This window comes from Zea mays, chromosome 5, assembly GCF_902167145.1.
Source record: "Zea mays cultivar B73 chromosome 5, Zm-B73-REFERENCE-NAM-5.0, whole genome shotgun sequence".
NCBI classification, from domain to species: domain Eukaryota; kingdom Viridiplantae; phylum Streptophyta; class Magnoliopsida; order Poales; family Poaceae; genus Zea; species Zea mays.
Genome location: NC_050100.1, coordinates 152163957 through 152185640, shown reverse-complemented (window position 1 = coordinate 152185640; position 21684 = coordinate 152163957). Strand labels below are relative to the sequence as shown.

The 21684-nt window shown below is 46.3% G+C and overlaps 1 protein-coding gene across 2 annotated transcripts; it reads right to left on the bottom strand.

Moving 5' to 3' along the window:
• Positions 1 to 15466: 15466 nt before the first annotated feature.
• On the bottom strand, positions 15467 to 17355 carry LOC118472060 (probable pectinesterase 8). 2 transcript variants are annotated; one of them, XR_004849586.1, is made up of 2 exons: positions 16256 to 17355; positions 15467 to 16165 (listed from the first exon to the last, which is right to left on the bottom strand). XR_004849586.1 is itself a non-coding variant. In XM_035959140.1 (2 exons), the coding sequence occupies exons 1-2, from the start codon at positions 16600 to 16602 to the stop codon at positions 15991 to 15993; spliced, it is 522 nt and encodes a 173-aa protein (XP_035815033.1). In that variant the 5' UTR covers positions 16603 to 17340; the 3' UTR covers positions 15467 to 15990. The 2 variants fall into 2 exon arrangements, 1 of the variants encoding a protein (XP_035815033.1); XM_035959140.1 differs by having other exon boundaries at positions 16256 to 17340.
• Positions 17356 to 21684: the final 4329 nt, after the last annotated feature.

The window sequence follows — 21684 nt, the reverse complement described above, 5'->3', positions numbered from 1 at the left end:
GCCCCTTCCCACGGCGGCGCTCGGCTCCCCTCCCCGCTCCCTCCCCGGCGGCGCCCGCCCGGTCTCCCTCCCCGGCGGCGCTCGGCCCCCTTCCCCCTCCCTCCCCGGCGTCCCGCCCGCTCGGCCTCCCCGTGGCGGCCCCGCCCGCTCGGCCCCTCCCCTGCCCGGCGCGGCGATCCCGCCCCCGCCTCTCCCCGCGGCGATCCCGCCCCCGCCCCTCCACGCGGCGGCGCCCCGGCTCGCCCGCCCGGCCCCTCCCCGCTGCGGCGCTCGGCGCCCGCCCTCGGCCCGCCCGCTCGGCCCCGGCCGGTTCAACCGCCCCCCTGGCCGGTTCAACCGCCCCGGCCCCAGCTCGCCCGCCCGTTCCCCCGTCCCGGCCTCGCCCGACCGTATCTTCGCTCGCCCGCGCTCGCGGTGATTATTCGTTAATTAGCGTGTTGCGTCGCGCGCTTCGCCGCGCGACGGATTTGTCTAAATTCAGATTCTATCTTGTGTTGCGTCGTGCGCTTCGTCGCGCGACGATCCATTTTTGTTTCAGGTTGTTTAAGGGGTAACGCCGCGTGTGTATTCACGCGATGTTCCACTTTGGACTCAGTTTAGTCGACGTATGCCGTCGTGCGCTTCGTCGCGCGACGTTTAACGTCTCCTCGTAACTAAGGTGAAGTGTCTCGTTGCGTGCTCGGTCGCGCGACGAGTCGTTAACTTCTTAATTTGTTTTAGAGAGCTTTGTCGCGCGTTTCGCCGCGCGACCATCTTTTTATTTATCTCCACCTGCTTATAATAATTAGACATGAAACATGACTTTACTTTACGCTAAACATAGTGTCTACATTAAATTTCCGTCCATTAAGCGAGTGGTTAATTTATAATCATGTAACGTTATCGTTTCTCGACTGTCTTTTCCTCTTTCTCTTAACCGTACTCGCGAGCCTGCGTGGAACGTCTGTTTACTTATTGCATTCTATTGTATGGTGTACTGTTCTTTTGTATTAAATGTGTGGATGTATGTATGTTTGCGCTCGTATAGAGAACGATCCGGTTGAAGAGCCCGAGGAACCCACAGGAGAAGCCCCTGAGCAGCAGTCGTTGGGTGGAGGCAAGTGTCCCTTGACCTATCTATGTCCTATTCATTATTTAATTCACCTCCCGCTTTACACATTTATGCCTAAGGATTGACTAGCTTTTGTTATCCATGTCCTTGTTTACCTATTTGGGTTGGATTATTACTGTTTAGCTTTATGCTATTGCTCAACTCTAATCAATGAACATGATGAGAATATCTATGATACGCTGTTTTCCCTTCTCTTATTATGATGTTGTGCTTGTGGTCATCAAGGGGGCTCGAGCGGTTTCTCGAGTGCCTCTCCGTAAGGACCTGTTCTATGGATGACCGCCCGGGAAAACAGTGCAACCATGAGGGTAGAATGGGGTGCCCTTAGCTGAATAATTAGAGGATCCCGGGTGTAATTCACTTAGCCGTCGTGCCGTCAATGGGGCTCGGTGTATGCGGCTCGCTCTGCCAAGTTTGGGTTCGCCCCTTGGGGAGGAGTGCGGTGCATTTAGGAAACCTAACGGGTGGCTACAGCCCCGGGGAATCTTTGTAAAGGCTACGTAGTGATGCCCTGCTGGGTCACCTTGGTAGTGATCAATGGAGAGTCATGATCTCCGGGCAGAATGGGAATCACGGCTTGTGGGTAAAGTGCACAACCTCTGCAGAGTGTTTGAAAAACTGATATATCAGCCGTGCTCACGGTTATGAGCGGCCAAGGGAGCTCCAGTGATTAGTGGTACTTGATCAGAGATACTTTGGTACAGGTGGTTATGAGATCGATGATTCTGGTTATGACTATGGTGCAGGTAAGTGGTACTCTTTCCGTTTGGAAAGGAGTACGTTTGGGTTAATAACTTGGGTTAATGCTAAAACTTGGCTTTCTACTAGTAAGTAATAATCTGACCAACTAAAAGCAACTGCTTGACTTATCCCCACATACAGCCAGTCCACTACAGCCAAACAGGATACTTGCTGAGTATGTTGATGTGTACTCACCCTTGCTCTACACACCAAACCCCCCCCATCCCCAGGTTGTCAGCATTGCAACCACTGCTCAGGCGAAGATGAAGCTGTGGAAGGAGACTTCCAGGAGTTCCAAGATTACGACGAGTTCTAGGTGTGGGTTAGCGGCAACCCCCAGTCGGCTGCCTGTGAAGGCCGCGGTTATCTACGTTTCTTTTCCGCACTTTGATTTATTGTAAGAACTATATGGACGTCTCAGACGTATAATGTAATCGACTATTTCCCTTATTAATACTATTTTGAGCACTGTGTGATGATGTCCATGTTATGTAACTGCTGTGTACGTGAATAACTGATCCTGGCACGTACATGGTTCGCATTCGGTTTGCCTTCTAAAACCGGGTGTGACATAAGTGGTATCAAAGCCGTGCTGACTGTAGGACCGCTGACCTAGAGTAGAATGGTCGTTCTAAGGACTATAGACCTCTGTCTCTGCCTTGACTTTGATATCCCTTCAAAAGTTGGTCATACCGACCAAACCTATGTTCTACTATATACTATACCTTGCTGAAAATCATGTTTTATTCTAATCCTTCATTTACTTATGATTCATTATTTGCTGGTCATATTAATTCTGTTCTCACCCTTTTGCTTGCGATGTCTTTTGTAGATGGCTCGACTTAGACACACTGCTCATCTATTATGTTAATGGAGTTAGTTATATAGTTGGGAAACCCCTTTTATTCCACTTTCCTTTCTATCTGAGAAGCTGTGTGGTCTGTGTTGGAGATCAGTGAAGATGCTCATCTGTTCAGTGCTGTTGAAGAATTCTATTCTCTTTCCTTATGCTGCAAGATTTGCCAGATCAGTTCTGATGTGTGGTTGCATTCTGCAGATGTCAGAGAACAGGCGCAGAGGAGGAAGGCGTGCTCAGCAGGAGCGAGCCGCTCAACAGGAGGAGGTGCCCCAGCAGCAGCACCTGCCGCCCCCGCCCCCGATGTCGATCGAGCAGATGTTTCTGATGCAGACCCAGGCAGTTCAAGCCATCGGTCAGACTTTGGCCGCCATTCAGCAGCAGCAGCAGCAACAGCAGCAGGCCCCACCTCAGCCTCAGATGCCTCAGATGCCCAGAGACAAGCGTGCTGAATTCATGAGAGGTCATCCACCAACGTTCGCTCATTCTTCTGACCCCATGGATGCTGAAGATTGGCTGCGCACTGTGGAGCGGGAGTTGCATACCGCTCAGTGCGATGACAGGGAGAAAGTCTTGTATGGTCCCCGTCTGTTGAGAGGAGCAGCCCAGTCATGGTGGGAGTCTTACCTCGCCACCCATGCCCATCCTGACGCCATCACCTGGGAAGAGTTCAGAGGTAGCTTTCGTCAGTACCATGTGCCTGCAGGACTGATGACAGTGAAGAAGGAGGAGTTCCTGGCCCTCAAGCAAGGGCCATTGTCTGTCAGTGAGTACCGAGACAAGTTTCTGCAATTGTCTCGCTATGCTCCTGAAGATGTCAACACCGACGCCAAGCGACAGTACCATTTCCTGAGAGGCTTGGTTGACCCTCTTCAGTATCAGCTGATGAATCACACCTTCCCGACATTCCAGCACCTGATTGACAGAGCAATCATGACGGAGAGAAAGCGTAAGGAGATGGAAGATCGTAAACGCAAGATCAGTGGACCCCAGCCTGGAAGCAGCAGTCGTCCTCGTTTCTCAGGCAATCAGCCTCAGCAGTTCAGGCAGAACCAGCGTCCACCTCAGCAGCATCAGCAGTTTCAAAGACAGTACCCTCAGAATCAGTATCAGAACCGTCAGAGCAATCAGTCAGGAGGTCAGTTTCAGAGGCAGAATCAGCAGGCACCTCGCCTTCCTGCCCCAACAGCCCAGCAGAACAGTCAGGCAGCACCAGCTCAGGTTGGAAACAGGGCATGTTTCCACTGTGGAGAGCAAGGCCACTGGGTGATGCAATGTCCGAAGAAGGCAGCCCAGCAGCAGTCAGGCCCCAATGCCCCAGCAAAGCAGAATGTGCCTCAGCCTGGAGCAGGCAATCGCTCTCAGCCGCGCTATAATCATGGGAGACTGAACCACTTGGAAGCTGAAGCAGTTCAGGAGACCCCCGGCATGATAGTAGGTATGTTCCCAGTCGACTCCCATATTGCAGAAGTGTTATTTGATACTGGAGCAACGCATTCTTTCATTACTGCATCATGGGTAGAAGCACATAATCTTCCAATTACTACCATGTCAACCCCCATTCAAATTGACTCAGCCGGTGGTAGAATTCGTGCCGATAGCATTTGCTTGAATATAAGTGTGAAAATAAGGGGGATAGCGTTTCCCGCCAACCTTATAGTAATGGGTACTCAGGGAATAGATGTCATCCTAGGGATGAATTGGCTAGATAAGTATCAGGCAGTTATCAGTTGTGATAAAAGGACAATCAAGTTGGTGTCCCCACTAGGAGAGGAAGTGGTGACCGAGTTAGTCCCGCCTGAGCCAAAGAAAGGAAGTTGTTATCGGATAGCTGTTGATAGCAGTGGAGCAGACCCAATTGAGAGTATCAAGGTTGTGTCTGAGTTCCCGGATGTGTTCCCAAAGGACTTACCGGGTATGCCACCAGAGCGGAAAGTTGAGTTTGCTATAGAGCTTCTTCCTGGAACCGCCCCTATCTTCAAGAGAGCTTACAGAATATCTGGACCAGAGTTGGATGAACTTAAGAAGCAAATTGATGAGCTGTCAGAGAAAGGTTACATTCGGCCAAGCACCTCGCCTTGGGCCGCCCCTGTCCTATTTGTGGAGAAGAAAGATGGCACCAAGAGGATGTGTATCGATTACCGAGCTTTGAATGAGGTCACGATCAAGAACAAGTATCCTTTGCCCAGAATTGAAGATCTGTTCGACCAGTTGAGAGGAGCTAGTGTGTTCTCCAAGATTGATCTGAGGTCAGGTTATCATCAGCTCAGGATCCGACCTTCGGACATTCCGAAGACGGCCTTCATTTCCAAGTATGGTTTGTATGAGTTCACAGTGATGTCTTTTGGTTTGACCAATGCGCCAGCATTCTTCATGAACTTGATGAACAGTGTATTCATGGATTATCTCGATAAGTTTGTGGTGGTATTCATTGATGACATTCTGGTTTATTCTCAAAGCGAAGAAGAGCACGCAGATCATTTGAGGATGGTATTGCAAAGATTGCGAGAGCACCAGTTGTACGCAAAGTTGAGCAAGTGTGAGTTCTGGATCAGTGAAGTCCTGTTCTTGGGTCACATAATCAACAAAGAAGGATTGGCTGTGGATCCGAAGAAAGTGGCAGACATTTTGAACTGGAAAGCGCCAACAGATGCTAGAGGAATCAAGAGTTTCATTGGAATGGCCGGATATTATCGGCGATTCATTGAAGGGTTTTCGAAGATTGCGAAACCAATGACAGCGTTGCTAGGCAACAAAGTTGAGTTCAAGTGGACCCAGAAATGCCAAGAGGCCTTTGAAGCGCTGAAAGAAAAGTTGACTACAGCGCCTGTCCTAGTCTTGCCTGATGTGCACAAGCCCTTCTCGGTGTATTGCGATGCTTGTTACACGGGTTTGGGTTGTGTGTTGATGCAAGAGGGAAGAGTTGTGGCTTACTCGTCCCGACAGCTGAAGGTTCATGAGAAAAATTACCCAATCCATGATCTAGAGTTGGCAGCAGTGGTTCATGCGCTGAAGTCATGGAGGCACTATTTGTATGGACAGAAATGCGATGTTTACACAGATCACAAGAGTCTGAAGTACATATTCACTCAGTCAGAGTTGAACATGAGGCAACGAGGATGGTTAGAGTTGATCAAAGATTATGAGTTGGAGATTCATTACCATCCAGGCAAAGCAAACGTAGTGGCAGATGCTTTGAGCAGAAAGAGTCAAGTCAATTTGATGGTCGCTCGTCCGATGCCTTATGAGTTGGCCAAAGAGTTCGACAGGTTGAGTCTCGGATTTCTGAACAATTCGCGAGGAGTCACAGTTGAGTTGGAACCTAACTTGGAGCGCGAAATCAAAGAAGCGCAGAAGAATGATGAGAAGATCAGTGAGATCCGGCGACTGATTCTAGAAGGCAAAGGCAAAGATTTTCGAGAAGATGCAGAAGGCGTGATATGGTTCAAAGACCGCTTGTGTGTTCCCAATGTCCAGTCCATTCGGGAGTTGATTCTCAAGGAAGCTCATGAGACAGCCTATTCGATTCACCCTGGCAGTGAGAAGATGTATCAGGATCTGAAGAAGAAATTCTGGTGGTACGGAATGAAGAGGGAAATCGCGGAGCATGTGGCTATGTGCGATAGTTGCCGAAGAATTAAGGCAGAACACCAGAGACCTGCTGGATTGTTGCAACCGTTGCAGATCCCTCAGTGGAAATGGGATGAAATTGGTATGGATTTCATAGTCGGATTGCCTCGCACTCGAGCCGGCTACGATTCCATCTGGGTAGTAGTGGACCGTTTGACCAAGTCAGCCCACTTCATACCTGTCAAGACCAACTACAGCAGTGCAGTATTGGCAGAATTGTATATGTCTCAGATCGTTTGTCTTCATGGTGTGCCAAAGAAGATAGTGTCAGACAGAGGAACGCAGTTCACCTCTCATTTCTGGCAGCAGTTGCATGAAGCTTTGGGCACGCATCTGAATTTCAGTTCAGCTTATCATCCGCAGACGGATGGCTAGACCGAAAGGACCAACCAAATTCTTGAAGATATGTTGAGAGCCTGTGCGTTGCAAGATCAGTCCGGATGGGACAAGAGATTGCCCTATGCAGAGTTTTCCTATAACAACAGTTACCAGGCCAGTCTGAAGATGTCACCATTTCAGGCGCTCTATGGAAGGAGTTGTAGAACTCCGTTGCAATGGGATCAGCCTGGAGAAAAGCAAGTGTTTGGGCCAGACATTTTGCTTGAAGCCGAAGAGAACATCAAGATGGTCCGCGAGAATCTGAAGATAGCGCAATCGAGGCAGCGATGCTATGCAGACACAAGAAGAAGAGAGCTGAGTTTTGAAGTCGGAGACTTTGTTTATCTGAAAGTGTTACCGATCAGAGGAGTCAGAAGGTTCGGAGTGAAAGGCAAGCTAGCACCCCGCTACATTGGTCCGTATCAGATTCTTGCAAGACGTGGAGAAGTGGCCTATCAGCTCAGTTTGCCAGAGAATTTGTCAGCTGTGCATGATGTCTTTCATGTGTCTCAGTTGAAGAAGTGCTTGCGTGTGCCAGAAGAGCAGTTGCCAGTGGAAGGTCTTGAAGTCCAGGAGGACTTGACCTACGTTGAGAAGCCAGTGCAAATCCTTGAGGTTGTAGACCGAGTCACCCGAAGGAAGACCATCAGAATGTGCAAAGTCAGATGGGATCATCACTCTGAGGAAGAAGCAACCTGGGAGCGTGAAGATGATCTAATGGCTAAATACCCTGAGCTCTTTGCTAGCCAACCCTGAATCTCGAGGGCGAGATTCTTTTAAGGGGGATAGGTTTGTAACGCCCTGAATTTGGGGGTAGAATTTTTTCTTCTTTTCTCTCACCAAATTCGGGCGTTACTCTCTTTTCTCTTTCCCCGTTTGCTCTTTCTTCCCAATTTCAAACCAGTATAGCGGCAGGTGTCCGTGTCATGTATAAACCAAAACCTAAGTCTCATAGGTGTTGCATCATGCCGAAGCACATTTCTTTGTCTGATGTTGAATGTTCGTCTCGTTCCGTTCCGGATTTCGGTTCGCGATTTAATTCCGTTTAGTGGTCGCGCTCGTCGTGGGTTTTCGATCCGCGAAGTGGCCCGGCCCAGCCCAACCTAGCCCAGCCCAGCCGGCCCGGCCCGCCCCGGCCTGCGCGCCCCTAGCGCCCAAAACCCCCCATGCGCCCCCCTCCCCTCTCTCTCTCTCTCATTTGGATCTCCCGCGCAACAACCTCTCCTCTCCCTCTTCCACCTCTCTCTCCCCGTGGTGCCCTAGGATTTGGAGACGGCGATCACCGGATTTTGGACCCCGAGGTGAGCTCCCCTCCCCTTCTCTCTCTCTCCCTCTCCCTCCTCTTCTTCCCCACGCGCGCCCTCCCTCTCCCCCTGCCCGCGCGCGACCCCGGCCCCGGCGGCGCTCGCCCGTGGCGGCGTTCGGCCCCGCTCGCCCGCCCGCCCCGCTCCCTCCCGCGGCGGCGCTCGGCCCCCTGCCCGCCCCTTCCCGCGGCGGCGCTCGGCTCCCCTCCCCGCTCCCTCCCCGGCGGCGCCCGCCCGGTCTCCCTCCCCGGCGGCGCTCGGCCCCCTTCCCCCTCCCTCCCCGGCGTCCCGCCCGCTCGGCCTCCCCGGCGCGGCGGCTCCCGCCCGCTCGGCCCCTCCCCTGCCCGGCGCGGCGATCCCGCCCCCGCCTCTCCCCGCGGCGATCCCGCCCCCGCCCCTCCCCGCGGCGGCGCCCCGGCTCGCCCGCCCGGCCCCCGCTCGGCCCCTCGGCGCGGCGGCTCGGCCCCCTGCCCGCTCGCCCGCGGTGGCGCTCGGCCCGCCCGCTCGGCCCCTCCCCGCGGCGGCGCTCGGCGCCCGCCCTCGGCCCGCCCGCTCGGCCCCGGCCAGTTCAACCGCCCCCCTGGCCGGTTCAACCGCCCCGGCCCCAGCTCGCCCGCCCGTTCCCCCGTCCCGGCCTCGCCCGACCGTATCTTCGCTCGCCCGCGCTCGCGGTGATTATTCGTTAATTAGCGTGTTGCGTCGCGCGCTTCGCCGCGCGACGGATTTGTCTAAATTCAGATTCTATCTTGTGTTGCGTCGTGCGCTTCGTCGCGCGACGATCCATTTTTGTTTCAGGTTGTTTAAGGGGTAACGCCGCGTGTGTATTCACGCGATGTTCCACTTTGGACTCAGTTTAGTCGACGTATGCCGTCGTGCGCTTCGTCGCGCGACGTTTAACGTCTCCTCGTAACTAAGGTGAAGTGTCTCGTTGCGTGCTCGGTCGCGCGACGAGTCGTTAACTTCTTAATTTGTTTTAGAGAGCTTTGTCGCGCGTTTCGCCGCGCGACCATCTTTTTATTTATCTCCACCTGCTTATAATAATTAGACATGAAACATGACTTTACTTTACGCTAAACATAGTGTCTACATTAAATTTCCGTCCATTAAGCGAGTGGTTAATTTATAATCATGTAACGTTATCGTTTCTCGACTGTCTTTTCCTCTTTCTCTCTTAACAGTACTCGCGAGCCTGCGTGGAACGTCTGTTTACTTATTGCATTCTATTGTATGGTGTACTGTTCTTTTGTATTAAATGTGTGGATGTATGTATGTTTGCGCTCGTATAGAGAACGATCCGGTTGAAGAGCCCGAGGAACCCGCAGGAGAAGCCCCTGAGCAGCAGTCGTTTGGTGGAGGCAAGTGTCCCTTGACCTATCTATGTCCTATTCATTATTTAATTCACCTCCCGCTTTACACATTTATGCCTAAGGATTGACTAGCTTTTGTTATCCATGTCCTTGTTTACCTATTTGGGTTGGATTATTACTGTTTAGCTTTATGCTATTGCTCAACTCTAATCAATGAACATGATGAGAATATCTATGATACGCTGTTTTCCCTTCTCTTATTATGATGTTGTGCTTGTGGTCATCAAGGGGGCTCGAGCGGTTTCTCGAGTGCCTCTCCGTAAGGACCTGTTCTATGGATGACCGCCCGGGAAAACAGTGCAACCATGAGGGTAGAATGGGGTGCCCTTAGCTGAATAATTAGAGGATCCGGGGTGTAGTTCACTTAGCCGTCGTGCCGTCAATGGGGCTCGGTGTATGCGGCTCGCTCTGCCAAGTTTGGGTTCGCCCCTTGGGGAGGAGTGCGGTGCATTTAGGAAACCTAACGGGTGGCTACAGCCCCGGGGAATCTTTGTAAAGGCTACGTAGTGATGCCCTGCTGGGTCACCTTGGTAGTGATCAATGGAGAGTCATGATCTCCGGGCAGAATGGGAATCACGGCTTTTGGGTAAAGTGCACAACCTCTGCAGAGTGTTTGAAAAACTGATATATCAGCCGTGCTCACGGTTATGAGCGGCCAAGGGAGCTCCAGTGATTAGTGGTACTTGATCAGAGATACTTTGGTACAGGTGGTTATGAGATCGATGATTCTGGTTATGACTATGGTGCAGGTAAGTGGTACTCTTTCCGTTTGGAAAGGAGTACGTTTGGGTTAATAACTTGGGTTAATGCTAAAACTTGGCTTTCTACTAGTAAGTAATAATCTGACCAACTAAAAGCAACTGCTTGACTTATCCCCACATACAGCCAGTCCACTACAGCCAAACAGGATACTTGCTGAGTATGTTGATGTGTACTCACCCTTGCTCTACACACCAAACCCCCCCCATCCCCAGGTTGTCAGCATTGCAACCACTGCTCAGGCGAAGATGAAGCTGTGGAAGGAGACTTCCAGGAGTTCCAAGATTACGACGAGTTCTAGGTGTGGGTTAGCGGCAACCCCCAGTCGGCTGCCTGTGAAGGCCGCGGTTATCTACGTTTCTTTTCCGCACTTTGATTTATTGTAAGAACTATATGGATGTCTCAGACGTATAATGTAATCGACTATTTCCCTTATTAATACTATTTTGAGCACTGTGTGATGATGTCCATGTTATGTAACTGCTGTGTACGTGAATAACTGATCCTGGCACGTACATGGTTCGCATTCGGTTTGCCTTCTAAAACCGGGTGTGACAACAGGACACTGTCCGGTGCACCACAGGACACTGTCCGGTGCACCACCGGACAGTCCGGTGCACCCAGACTGAGCAGACTTTGGCTGAACAAAGCCATCTCTTTTCCAACTTGATTTTTTTTGTTTCCAGCACTTAGACACAATACATTAGTCCATAAAACAATGTACTAAGTCTAGAAACATACCTTTACTTTTGATTTGCATTTTGTCCATCACTTGGGATACTCTAACACTTAAGCACTTGTGTTGGCACTCAATCACCAAAATACTTAGAAATGGCCCAAGGGCACATTTCCCTTTCACCTCAACACCGCAGAGAGGAGCGGCGCCGCCAGCAGCCGTCTGTTTCCCCCTGGTCTGGTCCCCTCCGTCCGATTCAGATCGAACGGCTCGGACCACGGATAACGCTTCGCGCACGCGTGCCTGACGCCCTGGCTCGCATGTCAGCGCCCAAGTCCTCTGGAGCTGGGCTCGCTTGATTAGTGCGCCCTCCCCCTCTGCCGCTGAAGGCCGTGGCCCCGCTTGTCAGCCGCGCCTGCGCGCCCGCGCCTACGCGATCTAATCTCAGCCGTCGGTTTCTGATCCAACGGTTGAGGGAGCCTGATACCCCTTCGCGTGGCTGTTTTGCTTAAGAAACCCCCTGGTTTTAGGAAATCAACCCATCGTCCTCTGTTTAAGGGCATAGGTCCCTGGTTTGTTTTAATTAGACCCCTGGACTTTTATTTAATCACAGATTTAGCCCTAATTTCATATTTCAAACTTCAAAACTTGTTTATTTCATATCTTTTTCATATGAACTCCAAATTTAGTGGTTCAAATTACAAAATGTTCACCAAATTATTCTCTGTTCAAATAAAATATGACCAACTGTAATCTGCACACTTTAATTTTTACACTTAGAATATAGAATTAAAGTATCTTTTGATTTATTTATTTAATGAAATAAATAAAAGGAGAACCCTAGGAATAAAGTATATTCAATCTTGTGAGATTAGTGTTATGCATTACTTGGATATTTTTTTTGTCTTAACCTTTAGGCCTTAATGACATAAATAGAATTAGGAATGTAATTATGGATAATACTTAAAAGATAATCAAATTTCTAAATGAGAGTAGTTTATCTTATAATGCTAGCTTTCATTTGTTTTAATCACTACTTAACCTTTTTGAGCTATGTTCCAAACATTTAGAGAGTAATCAATTCCCCAATTAGGATTAGTCCATTTTTATAACTTGACCTCATTCCTCTGTACTTAATAATGTACCTTCTTGAGTTGTGTGCCAATATTTGTTCATGTGTGATGTGATGTTCATTTTTACCTACCAAATGTATTGAATGTATGCTCGCTTTACTTAGACAACGAGCAGCTCATGGTTCGTGAGTGTGTTGCCGAAGATCCCTCTGAGCAAAAATCTGGTGAAGGCAAGTGTCCTCAGACCTATCATGTCCTACTCTACTTTATAATTCACTGTCCCGCATTACTTTATTGAAACCTAAGGATTGACTAGTTTGTATTTCCCTTACCCTTGTTTACCTTTTTGGGTTAATCATGGTTAGCTTATGCTATTGCTTAAACTTAATCAATGAACATGATGTGATCTTTTATGATACGATGATGTTATCCCGATGGGGTCCTTGTGATTACTTTAGGGGGCTTAGGCTCTTTTCTGAGTACCTCTCCGTAAGGACCTGTTTGGGGAGTGACAACCCGGGATAACACTACAACCATGAGGGTGGAATGGGACGCCCTTAGCTGATTAATTAGAGGAACTAGAGGAGTAGTTGGCTTCGCCGTAAGGACGTCAATGGGGTCCAGACACAGTACTTTCTCTGCCGAGGTTGGTTACAGAGGTTCTTTGATTTGGTTTTGTTAGTCACCCTTCCTTTGGGGAGATGTACTGTGTTTATCAAAATGGAGAAACCTAACGGGCGGCTATGACCTCTAGGAAATCTTTGTAAAGGCTACATAGTGAGACCCTGCTAGGTCACCTTGTTAGTGATCAATGGGGAGGCTAGAACCCCGGGCAGAATGGGAATCACGGCTTGTGGGTAAAGTGTGCAACCTCTGCAGAGTGTTACAAACTGGTATATTAGTCGTGCTCACTGTTATGAGCAGCCTTGGGATCCTCTTCGATTAGAAGAATAATGGTTACTTTTATGATGATGATTAACAATGATAATTATAATCCTGATCTCTGGTATTTCCTCTTGGAGGGAGTGCCTCTGGGTAATAACTGGGTTATTACTAAAACTTGGCTCTACTTATAATAATAAAACTTGACCAACTAAAAGCAACTGTTTAACCTTAACTCCACATACCGCTAGTCCACCTTAGCCAAACGAGACATTTGCTGAGTACGTTGATGTGTACGCACCCTTGCTTTACAAACCACCCCACCCCAGGTTGTCCCCACTGTTCTCAGTGCTCAGGAGGTGAAGTTGGCAACATGGATGACTTTGAGGAGTTCCAGGAAAACGATGAGTTCTAGTTTACTTTAGTGGAAAACCCCTAGTTAGTTGCCTGTGTAGGCTTATCTTCTACGTTTCGATACTCCACACTTTGATTTAATGTTGAACATTATGTTTATGTAATAGACTCTGTGGATGTCTCAGACATCTTGATGTAACTAAGTACCTTCGCTATTTAATTCAAGGATTGTGTGATGATGTCCAATTATGTAATCGCTGTGTACATGAGTTCTGATCCTGGCACGTACATGGATCGCATTCGGTTTACCTTCCAAAACCGGGTGTGACAGCTAGGGATCCATTATGAGGCTTTCACAAAATATCCTTAGTACAAAGCCACCCGCTAAGGTTTCCACGTCAGTATTGATGGCCCTCTAGGTGAGGTAACTTAGCCAAGACTACCACCCCATGTTAACATGAGCTGCCACCAAACCATTGTCACCCCTCTTGCCCATCTTTCAGGTAGGGTTGCTAAGCACCAACATTTCTAATATTTAAATCACCAAGTTAGTGAATAGTGAAATTATTTATTTTTGAAATATAAAATAATACTCGTGTCAAAATATTGTTGCAGGGGCTAGTTCATGATTTAGCGTATACATCGGGTCTCTTTTCAATAGTTTCTAAACTGAAAATCTCAGAATTAATTTTATTTACACGTAGGGACAAAAATGCAAAATGTGCTTCTTCTACCTTGAGCTCTTGCTCACGCGTAGGGATGGAGCTCGGCGAGCAGGGGAGCAGGGCACGCGTGGTCTCGGTCGGGTAGGGAACGAGCGCGTCCGAGGCGGGGCGAGGCGTGGACAGCAAGGCTCGACAGCGAGCGGGCGCGGATGGTAAGGCTCAGGCGGTCGGCGTTTCGGTGAGGAAGAGAGAGCGCGAGGAGTGAGGGAGAGAGCTCGGGTAGGGAGAGAGGTGGGAGCTCAGGCGGTTTTTATAGAGAGAGGGGATGAGAGGGAGAGCCGAGCGGGGAGAGAGATAGACGGTCGACCATCAACGCCATCAATGGCAGCAGCTAATAACTCGGCCGTTACCGGCTTGAAGGAGAGGGAAGTGGGGGAGGGAGAGAGAGGGAAACGGCGCGGGCGGTTTCCGGTTCGGGGAAACAGACTGGCGCGGACGTCGAGGCGCAGGCATGGCGCACGGCGTGGCTCGGCCGGGCACGGGAGGGAGACAAAGGAGAGGGGCCCTGGGTGGGCCCCACTGGTCGGTGAGAGATGGGGAGGAGGGAATAGGGAAGCGGCGGCTGATGGGCCTGATGGGCCGAAATGGCCGGTTAGGTTTAGGGTTTTCGGTTTTTTTCTTTTGTTTTCTTTTCTATTTAAAAATATAAGTAAATATATTTTTAAATAATTCAAAAAAATCATAATAATTATTTCAAAATTATTTATAACTAAAATATTTATTGTTGGACCAATACTTCTATATTAATTAATTGGATTTTCAATATAAAAGAAATTCTACTAAGCATCCATAAATCAAATATGAGCAAACAAAATTACTCTAAATGCAAATAAAAATCAAACACTTGAAAGATGTCGGAGATATTTATGTGCTATATTTTTACTAATAATAGTAATTTAGGCATATATCAATTAAGCTAATTCGGTTTTATACAAAATATATTTGTATACTATTATTAGCAAGATGTCAGAGATATTTATGTGCTATATTTTTACTATAGAGGAGTGAGACAAAGAGTGTCATGTAAGTTATAGAGTAGAAACAAATTCTACTAATGCATAAAATCATTTCCCATTCTCCACCCCATGAATTTGGGATAAGCTTATATCTGAACTTTGGAAAGTGGTGGATATTTAGTGAATTCCAATTCCTCTAAAATGAAGGGATCCAAACACCCCGTAAATGCAAATAAAAATCAAACACTTGAAAGAAAAAATCATTACCATATTATTACCACTAATAATCTAAATGCATTATTTTTAGTTGATGGTTTTTGTGGTGTTACACATATACTAGGAGCAAACATATTAGATACCTTATTTGTTGTCATATCACCACCAAAACCCTCAAATGGGTTGATTGCACTTACAACCATCAAGCCTCCTTCCCCAATCGCACTACTGCGATTCACACGCACAAACATAGGGTCCAGGCCGATGGCACTGGCCATAGACACAGTTGGTCGCTTGCTTTTGATTGCTACAGGACATCAAAAACAAGCCAACACAAGTTATCAAATCATAAACTTCTCCCTTCAATTAATCCTTCTTCGAAGGTTAATTGAAGAGAGAAGAAGAAGGGGCACAAATGCTTATATATTAACAAGGATGAAATGTAAACAATTACGAGCAAGACATGTTACTCATCTTCATGCTTCCACACTTATTATTTCACTCCTTGCAATATAACAAACAATTACAAACATACCTTCGGCTTCATACAAGTGATAGCTCAAAGGTACTTCGAAGGCTGAGCTAAATAAAGCTTTGAGCTCTCGAAAGGTGAATTTATGCATGACACTGTTACTCTATTTATAGACGAGAGGTACAACTTCGTATGAAATTACAAGCACGCCCACGAAGTTTACACATATGATTTACAAGTATCACATGGGAAATATCGTCATTCCTCCTTCCTTCTTGCTGAACAAGACTTCTGGTTCATCCTCTTTTCTACTTTGTTTATTTGTTATTTTTCAATCGCGAGAACAAATGAAGCCCATCCACGACTTGTTTACAACACATGCATAATTTATAGATAGGGATAAAATATATACGCAAAACTTATTTAATTTGGCTCATTATTAATTAGTGGTAGATGATGATCTTTGATGATCTCTGAGGATTCTATATATTCAAACTGATAGCAATGTTTCAGCATCAGTAGGTGGTATGGACAGGATCCATGAATCTCCGTTGATAAAATCTGTCCCAAGAAAGTATATGGCTTCAGCGTATCTAAGTTTGACGTGCCATATTTTCTCTAACCCAGGTCCATAGCACTTGAAAGTGGCACAGCGTCTACCAGTCCTGCATAGATATAGATATGAGATAACAAGTGTATATATATATATAAAGAGAGAGAGAGAGAGATTTTGCTGCATGCATGGGTCGGCATACATATTACTGGGCATGAAGATGTTCCCTTTGTCGTAGATTATGGGCACAACCTCCTTAGCAATCTGGGTGTAGGAGTAGATGGAAGGCGTGCCCATCCTTCCGAGGAAGATTTGTTGCCCTTCCCCGGTGATGGTACATGTCTTGAAGGAGAAGCCTCCCACCCCTGGGGCAACCTTGATTGGATTGTCGTGAATGTCAAGTTGAGGTGGTGCCACAGGCAAGGTCATGATCTCCTCCATGTTGTTGACGGAAACAATGGCGCAGTCCTCGTAAAAGGACTTGGCAGAGCCAAAGATGAAGTCGATGGTGCCCCTGATGGTGCAGGACTTGAAGTAGTGCAGCCCCATCTAGTCATACAGGGCGCCTTGTCCACCTTCAATTGTGCAGTTGTAGAAGGTTGCCTTTGTTCCTAGCACCCGCAACGCTGGCGCCTCGCCTTCTGCCTTCTTCTTCTTCGCTGCTGCTGCAGCATCATTCCTAAAGACGACACCATAGGCAATGAAGTAGTCGGACTCTACGGTCATGGTGCTACTACCATCTACTCCAAGGGGCTTGCTATCCTTCCCCAGGGTGGCGGCAGTGTCATTCCACACAATGATGGCAGGGTTGATGGGGTCATCTGATCTTATGGTGACGAATGGCTTGCTTTTGCTCACCAATACCTTCTCTCGGTACACGGTGCCACCGCTGAGGATGAGGATGTACCGTTTGGTGCTATCATCAGGGATGTTAGCGATGGACTCCCCGATGGTCCTATAGCCTTGTTCCTCAGAGTTGGTAGGGTTGATGAAATTGGTTACCGTGTTAGCCTGGGCAGAGCAGAGCACGGTGTCCTTATTCTTCTTGGTGCATCCATCGGCTGTTGAAACGTCCTTTGCCCCGACCCCCCGTAGTGCACTCACCCAAAAATCCAAGGGCAACTCCTCGCATGACGCCCCCGGCACTAGCGACACAAGCTCCAAGAGTAGGAGGGCCGCTAGGAGCTGGATGGAAATTACAATGTAGCTCGTCTTCTGTTGATTCTTCCTCCTGCTCTCCATGACGATCACTCTTTCTTTCTTTCTCTCCTCAAATTCTTTAATTAGGTTGTCTGTCTTCTTCTTTAATCTTGTTATATATAGATAGCTAATAAGCTAGTTTGCATCCAAAATCCAATTCAAATAATTAAGGTGTCTAATATATGGAAGGTCACCATTAGGCGCCTAATTTTAGACTTGGATTCATTCCACATGCATGCATGCATATATGCAAGGGTAACACAAAAATCTCTGGTGCATATATATATAAGCGATGGAAAAATAAAACAAATAATTGGTTTTATTTGATCCAAGGTGATTCATATAACGTCCAACCGCGCGACTCCTATATATAGATGATATATGCTAAATAAAGTTCTCATGGATTGAATAAGTCGCTACCTTTGCGCATAATCCTAGTAGAACCAATGTTATCATCTTGCAATTTCAATAGACAACACTAACTAAATTTCTATTGTTTTTATAAAAGGTTTTATACATTTGTTTAGCTAGTTTGTTTGAGAATTATATGGAATTTTGTAGAATTCCTATAATTTGAAACATATATGTTTTTGGATTTCTTGCCTTTTCATTAATTTCACTATGTGGAGAAAGAGTTTCAAAAACATCAACTAAATCTCCAAAAGGCTTTTTCTCTTTTTTCAAAACCAAATTTTCAAAGTTATATTTCAAAATACTATTACAACAAATGAGTTTAGATTTTTGTTTCAAAAGTCCTCGTTTGATAGAGCTCTACTCCATGATTCTGTAGCTCAGAGAGTTGATTCTCTAATAGAGCGATTCTGAGGGATTCTCTAACAGAAGTGAACCTATCTAACAAAAATTGTTTGGCAAATAGTATGAGAAGTGATTTATGAGGGGTTGGAGAATGGGGAGCCTTTATAGAATTCAAAGTTAACCCTATCTTCTAGAGCTATGCAAGGCTACACCTCTAGATTACAACATTTTCAAAAGCGGTAACAAGAACAGGTATTGAAATTCTAGGGTAGTCATGCAACAACGAGTATTCAACCAATTCCTACTAACTTAAATGCATCAAGCATTATATTTAGGGTAAAAGTTTTATAAAACACAAGGAACAGGGTTGAATGCACTAGGGCTTGCATTAGTTGTAGTGTAGAGTAGATGACCAAGAAAACCCAATAGTTCCATTGAGTGAAGACAAGGCTCTGGGAATTACTTCACAATATGACCGATTCGTCGTAACATAATCTACGTGTAAAGTAAAGTTGCATGATATGATCATGATGTGATGATGGAATGAACATAGGTGCAAGATAAATAATCTAAAACGACAAAACCTTGAGTACAACTTTCCTTCACAGTAAAGTTGCATTTGATTTCCGATAAAACCCTAATTATTTCGCTAATCAAGTTAAGTAGGGTTCTAGACAACATTATGCATATGCAATGGATCAACTTAGGTGTTTGGGATCAATGGAATTCATACAATCCCAAAACCAGCACAACAAATTAATTATTTTATTACTTCTATTATGTTATTTCTTTGTTAAAGGAAAAAGTACTTCAAATTAAGCAAAACATTGTTAACTAATTGAACATGTTCTAAATAGAATCAAACTTTTTCTATGAGCTACTCTAAGTCTGTGCAATAATAAATCTAAGTCAAAATCCACGAAAACGGCTTTGTATTTTGGTTTCCTTATTGCTTATGGTATCAAATTCACGATAATAGCTTAACATACTTGGTTACCAGATACCCATCGGGAAGCACATTACAGTACATGTATGCTTTTAGCCAGCATTCTATTAAAATGGGAGGATATGGATTGATAAGGTTCAATATGGAATTGTTACCACATGCTCATTGTTTATTTTCCCCTTGGTTGGTAATAATAGGAGCAGTGCAAATAATCTATGCAGTTTTAACCTCTCTTGGTCATTGATTTTTTTTTAAAAAAGAATAGCCTACTCCTCTGCATCTCACATGGGTTTCATAATTATAGGAATTGGTTCCATAACCAACATTGGACTAAATGATGCTATTTTACAAATATTATCTCATGGATTTCTTGGTGGGAATGGCTTGTGATAGAATGTGGCGATTTTGATTCAGACATTACAGTGAACACCCAGTGAGCTCCATATAAAACTTCACTATTTTCACCATTGAAAGTAGCCCAGAAGGGGGTAAATAGGCTACACCTAAAAAATTCACCAAAAACTTGGAAATGATGTCAAATCAATAGTTTAGTGTAGGCCGGTTGAAACGCTACTAGGGGCTGTTGAACTAGTCCAGTTGAGAGAATAGATCTAGCTAAGAACAACATGAAGTATAATGAGAGATTCTTTGAATTGAAAAACACAGGGCATAATCTAAGTGAAAATCCACACACACAACGAATCGCTCAATGTCTTTCTTAACAAAGATAAAGTGCAGCGCATGAACAAAGCAACAACACAAATACACGAGATTTATGCCAAGGTTCGGCCACACCACAAAGGTGCCCTAATCCCTGTTGAGCAGCCCACATACGGCCCGGTCTTTTCCAGCCCTAGCCCTTCACAGGCTGACCACCAAGGTCAATGCAACCACTTTCTCAAACTTGCTCAAAGAGCATGTGATACAAACTTCTTCGGGTCGTCCACAAATTCAGAGACTCCTAAGCAACCTCAACCGTCATGGAACACGAGGTTCAAAGAGTAACAAACCCACACAAGAGAGTGTTTGCAACAAGCTCAAGGGATGGATAAAGAGGAGGGAGATCAAAAACCATGTCTGAAATCAAAGAACTCAAACCTCACACCAAGGCTCCTTCAATCAATTGAACTGGTTTTAGCCTCAAACATCGACGAGGGAGAGAGTTGGGGTGTGAGAGAAAAAGTTAGAGCTTTTTGTCTCAAGTTTGGTGAACAATGAATGTGTTGGTTAGCTGGAGTAAATGAGGGGGGAGAGAGAGAGGAGAGTGTATATATAGGGGCCTCTCAAATGGGGTTGACTGTTCGAACTTTTTGCGTGAAATGCGGTTGAACTACACCCCAAAGCCAATTGAACTAGTTTTTAGCAAAACTAAACTTGGTTCAACAAGCCAACTCAATTGGGGAGTTCAATCATCCTACCCTGGTTGAACCGCCCCTAAGGGCCCATTCAACTGCCTATTTAGCAGGACTTTGCAGAATGGTCCTCTGACCGAGGGATAGTTGAGCCGCCACTAGCTGGCCGGTTCAACCTCCTTTAAAATACAGCTGCCAGACTGTGCTACAAGGTTTGGCAAAACGACCAACTGCTGAGATAGTGGTTGAACAACTCCAAAGGGGCCGACTCAACTGGGTTTGAGCAAAGAGGTCTATGGTGAAAACTCGGTTGAACCACCCTTGGGTCAGTTCAACCCGTTTTGAGCAGAGAGCTCCACTGGCTTGGGCGAGTTGACCTACGCCTGAGGGTAGGTTCAAGTGCCTTTGACCAGAGAGGAAGTCCAACAACAAAACCTCGAACCAGTTGGACTCGCACGAAAGGTCCAAAGATTTGTTTTTTTTTGAAATAAGCTTTTGAAACAGAGAAACTTGAGCTTTGCCAACACCGTTACCTTTGTGGATCCCTCTTAGTTGTACGATGATTCCTACAACTCAAGAAATATGGAATTTGAATCAGTCGTTGCATGGAATCACAGGAAACACGCCATATGATTTGAAGTACTTATCCAATTCGTGTTCCATTTTTGTTTGAAATTAACGTTTGTACTGCTTCTATCTTTGAAATAACTCAACATATTGCCACACCTAGTTCTGGGGGCAAAACCGAATGCATAGAATATGTGGGCCAGGATCCATTTTCCACACATATGTTGATGTCGCAAGTGTAATATATCAAAATACAATGCAATAAAGGCGTAAAGAGAGTAGAGTAACTTTATTACATCATCCAAAACATTGTATCTTAACAAGTATCATAATCAAAGTACGGCAGAACTAAACATGGACACTCTTCCACAGGAAGGTGACTGGCGCATCGTTACACTCAAAACTCATCAACGTCATCTGCGAAGTCTCCGTCATCACCATCTAATCAAAATATTAGCAAGGGTGATCTCACTTATGGTCGGGGCTCAGCAAGTGGGGGAAATTAATGCATGTTAACAAGGTAGGCTATGGATAAGTGGTAAGCATTTTAGTTGGTCAATATTTTATTAGCAACACCTGTCTTACTAATAAGTGTGTATCCCAAATATCCCAATTAATCAAAGGCATAAGATTGTATCAAAAACACTTAAGTGTAATCACTTAATCAAACCACTGGTAGATCCTCATATCACGATTTATTTTCCATCTTTAAGTTCAATTATCATGTGAGGGTCCAGGTTGCTCTTAACCGTGAGCACGGTTGACATATCAGTTTTACACTGTGCAGAGGTGGTACAACTTTACCCACAA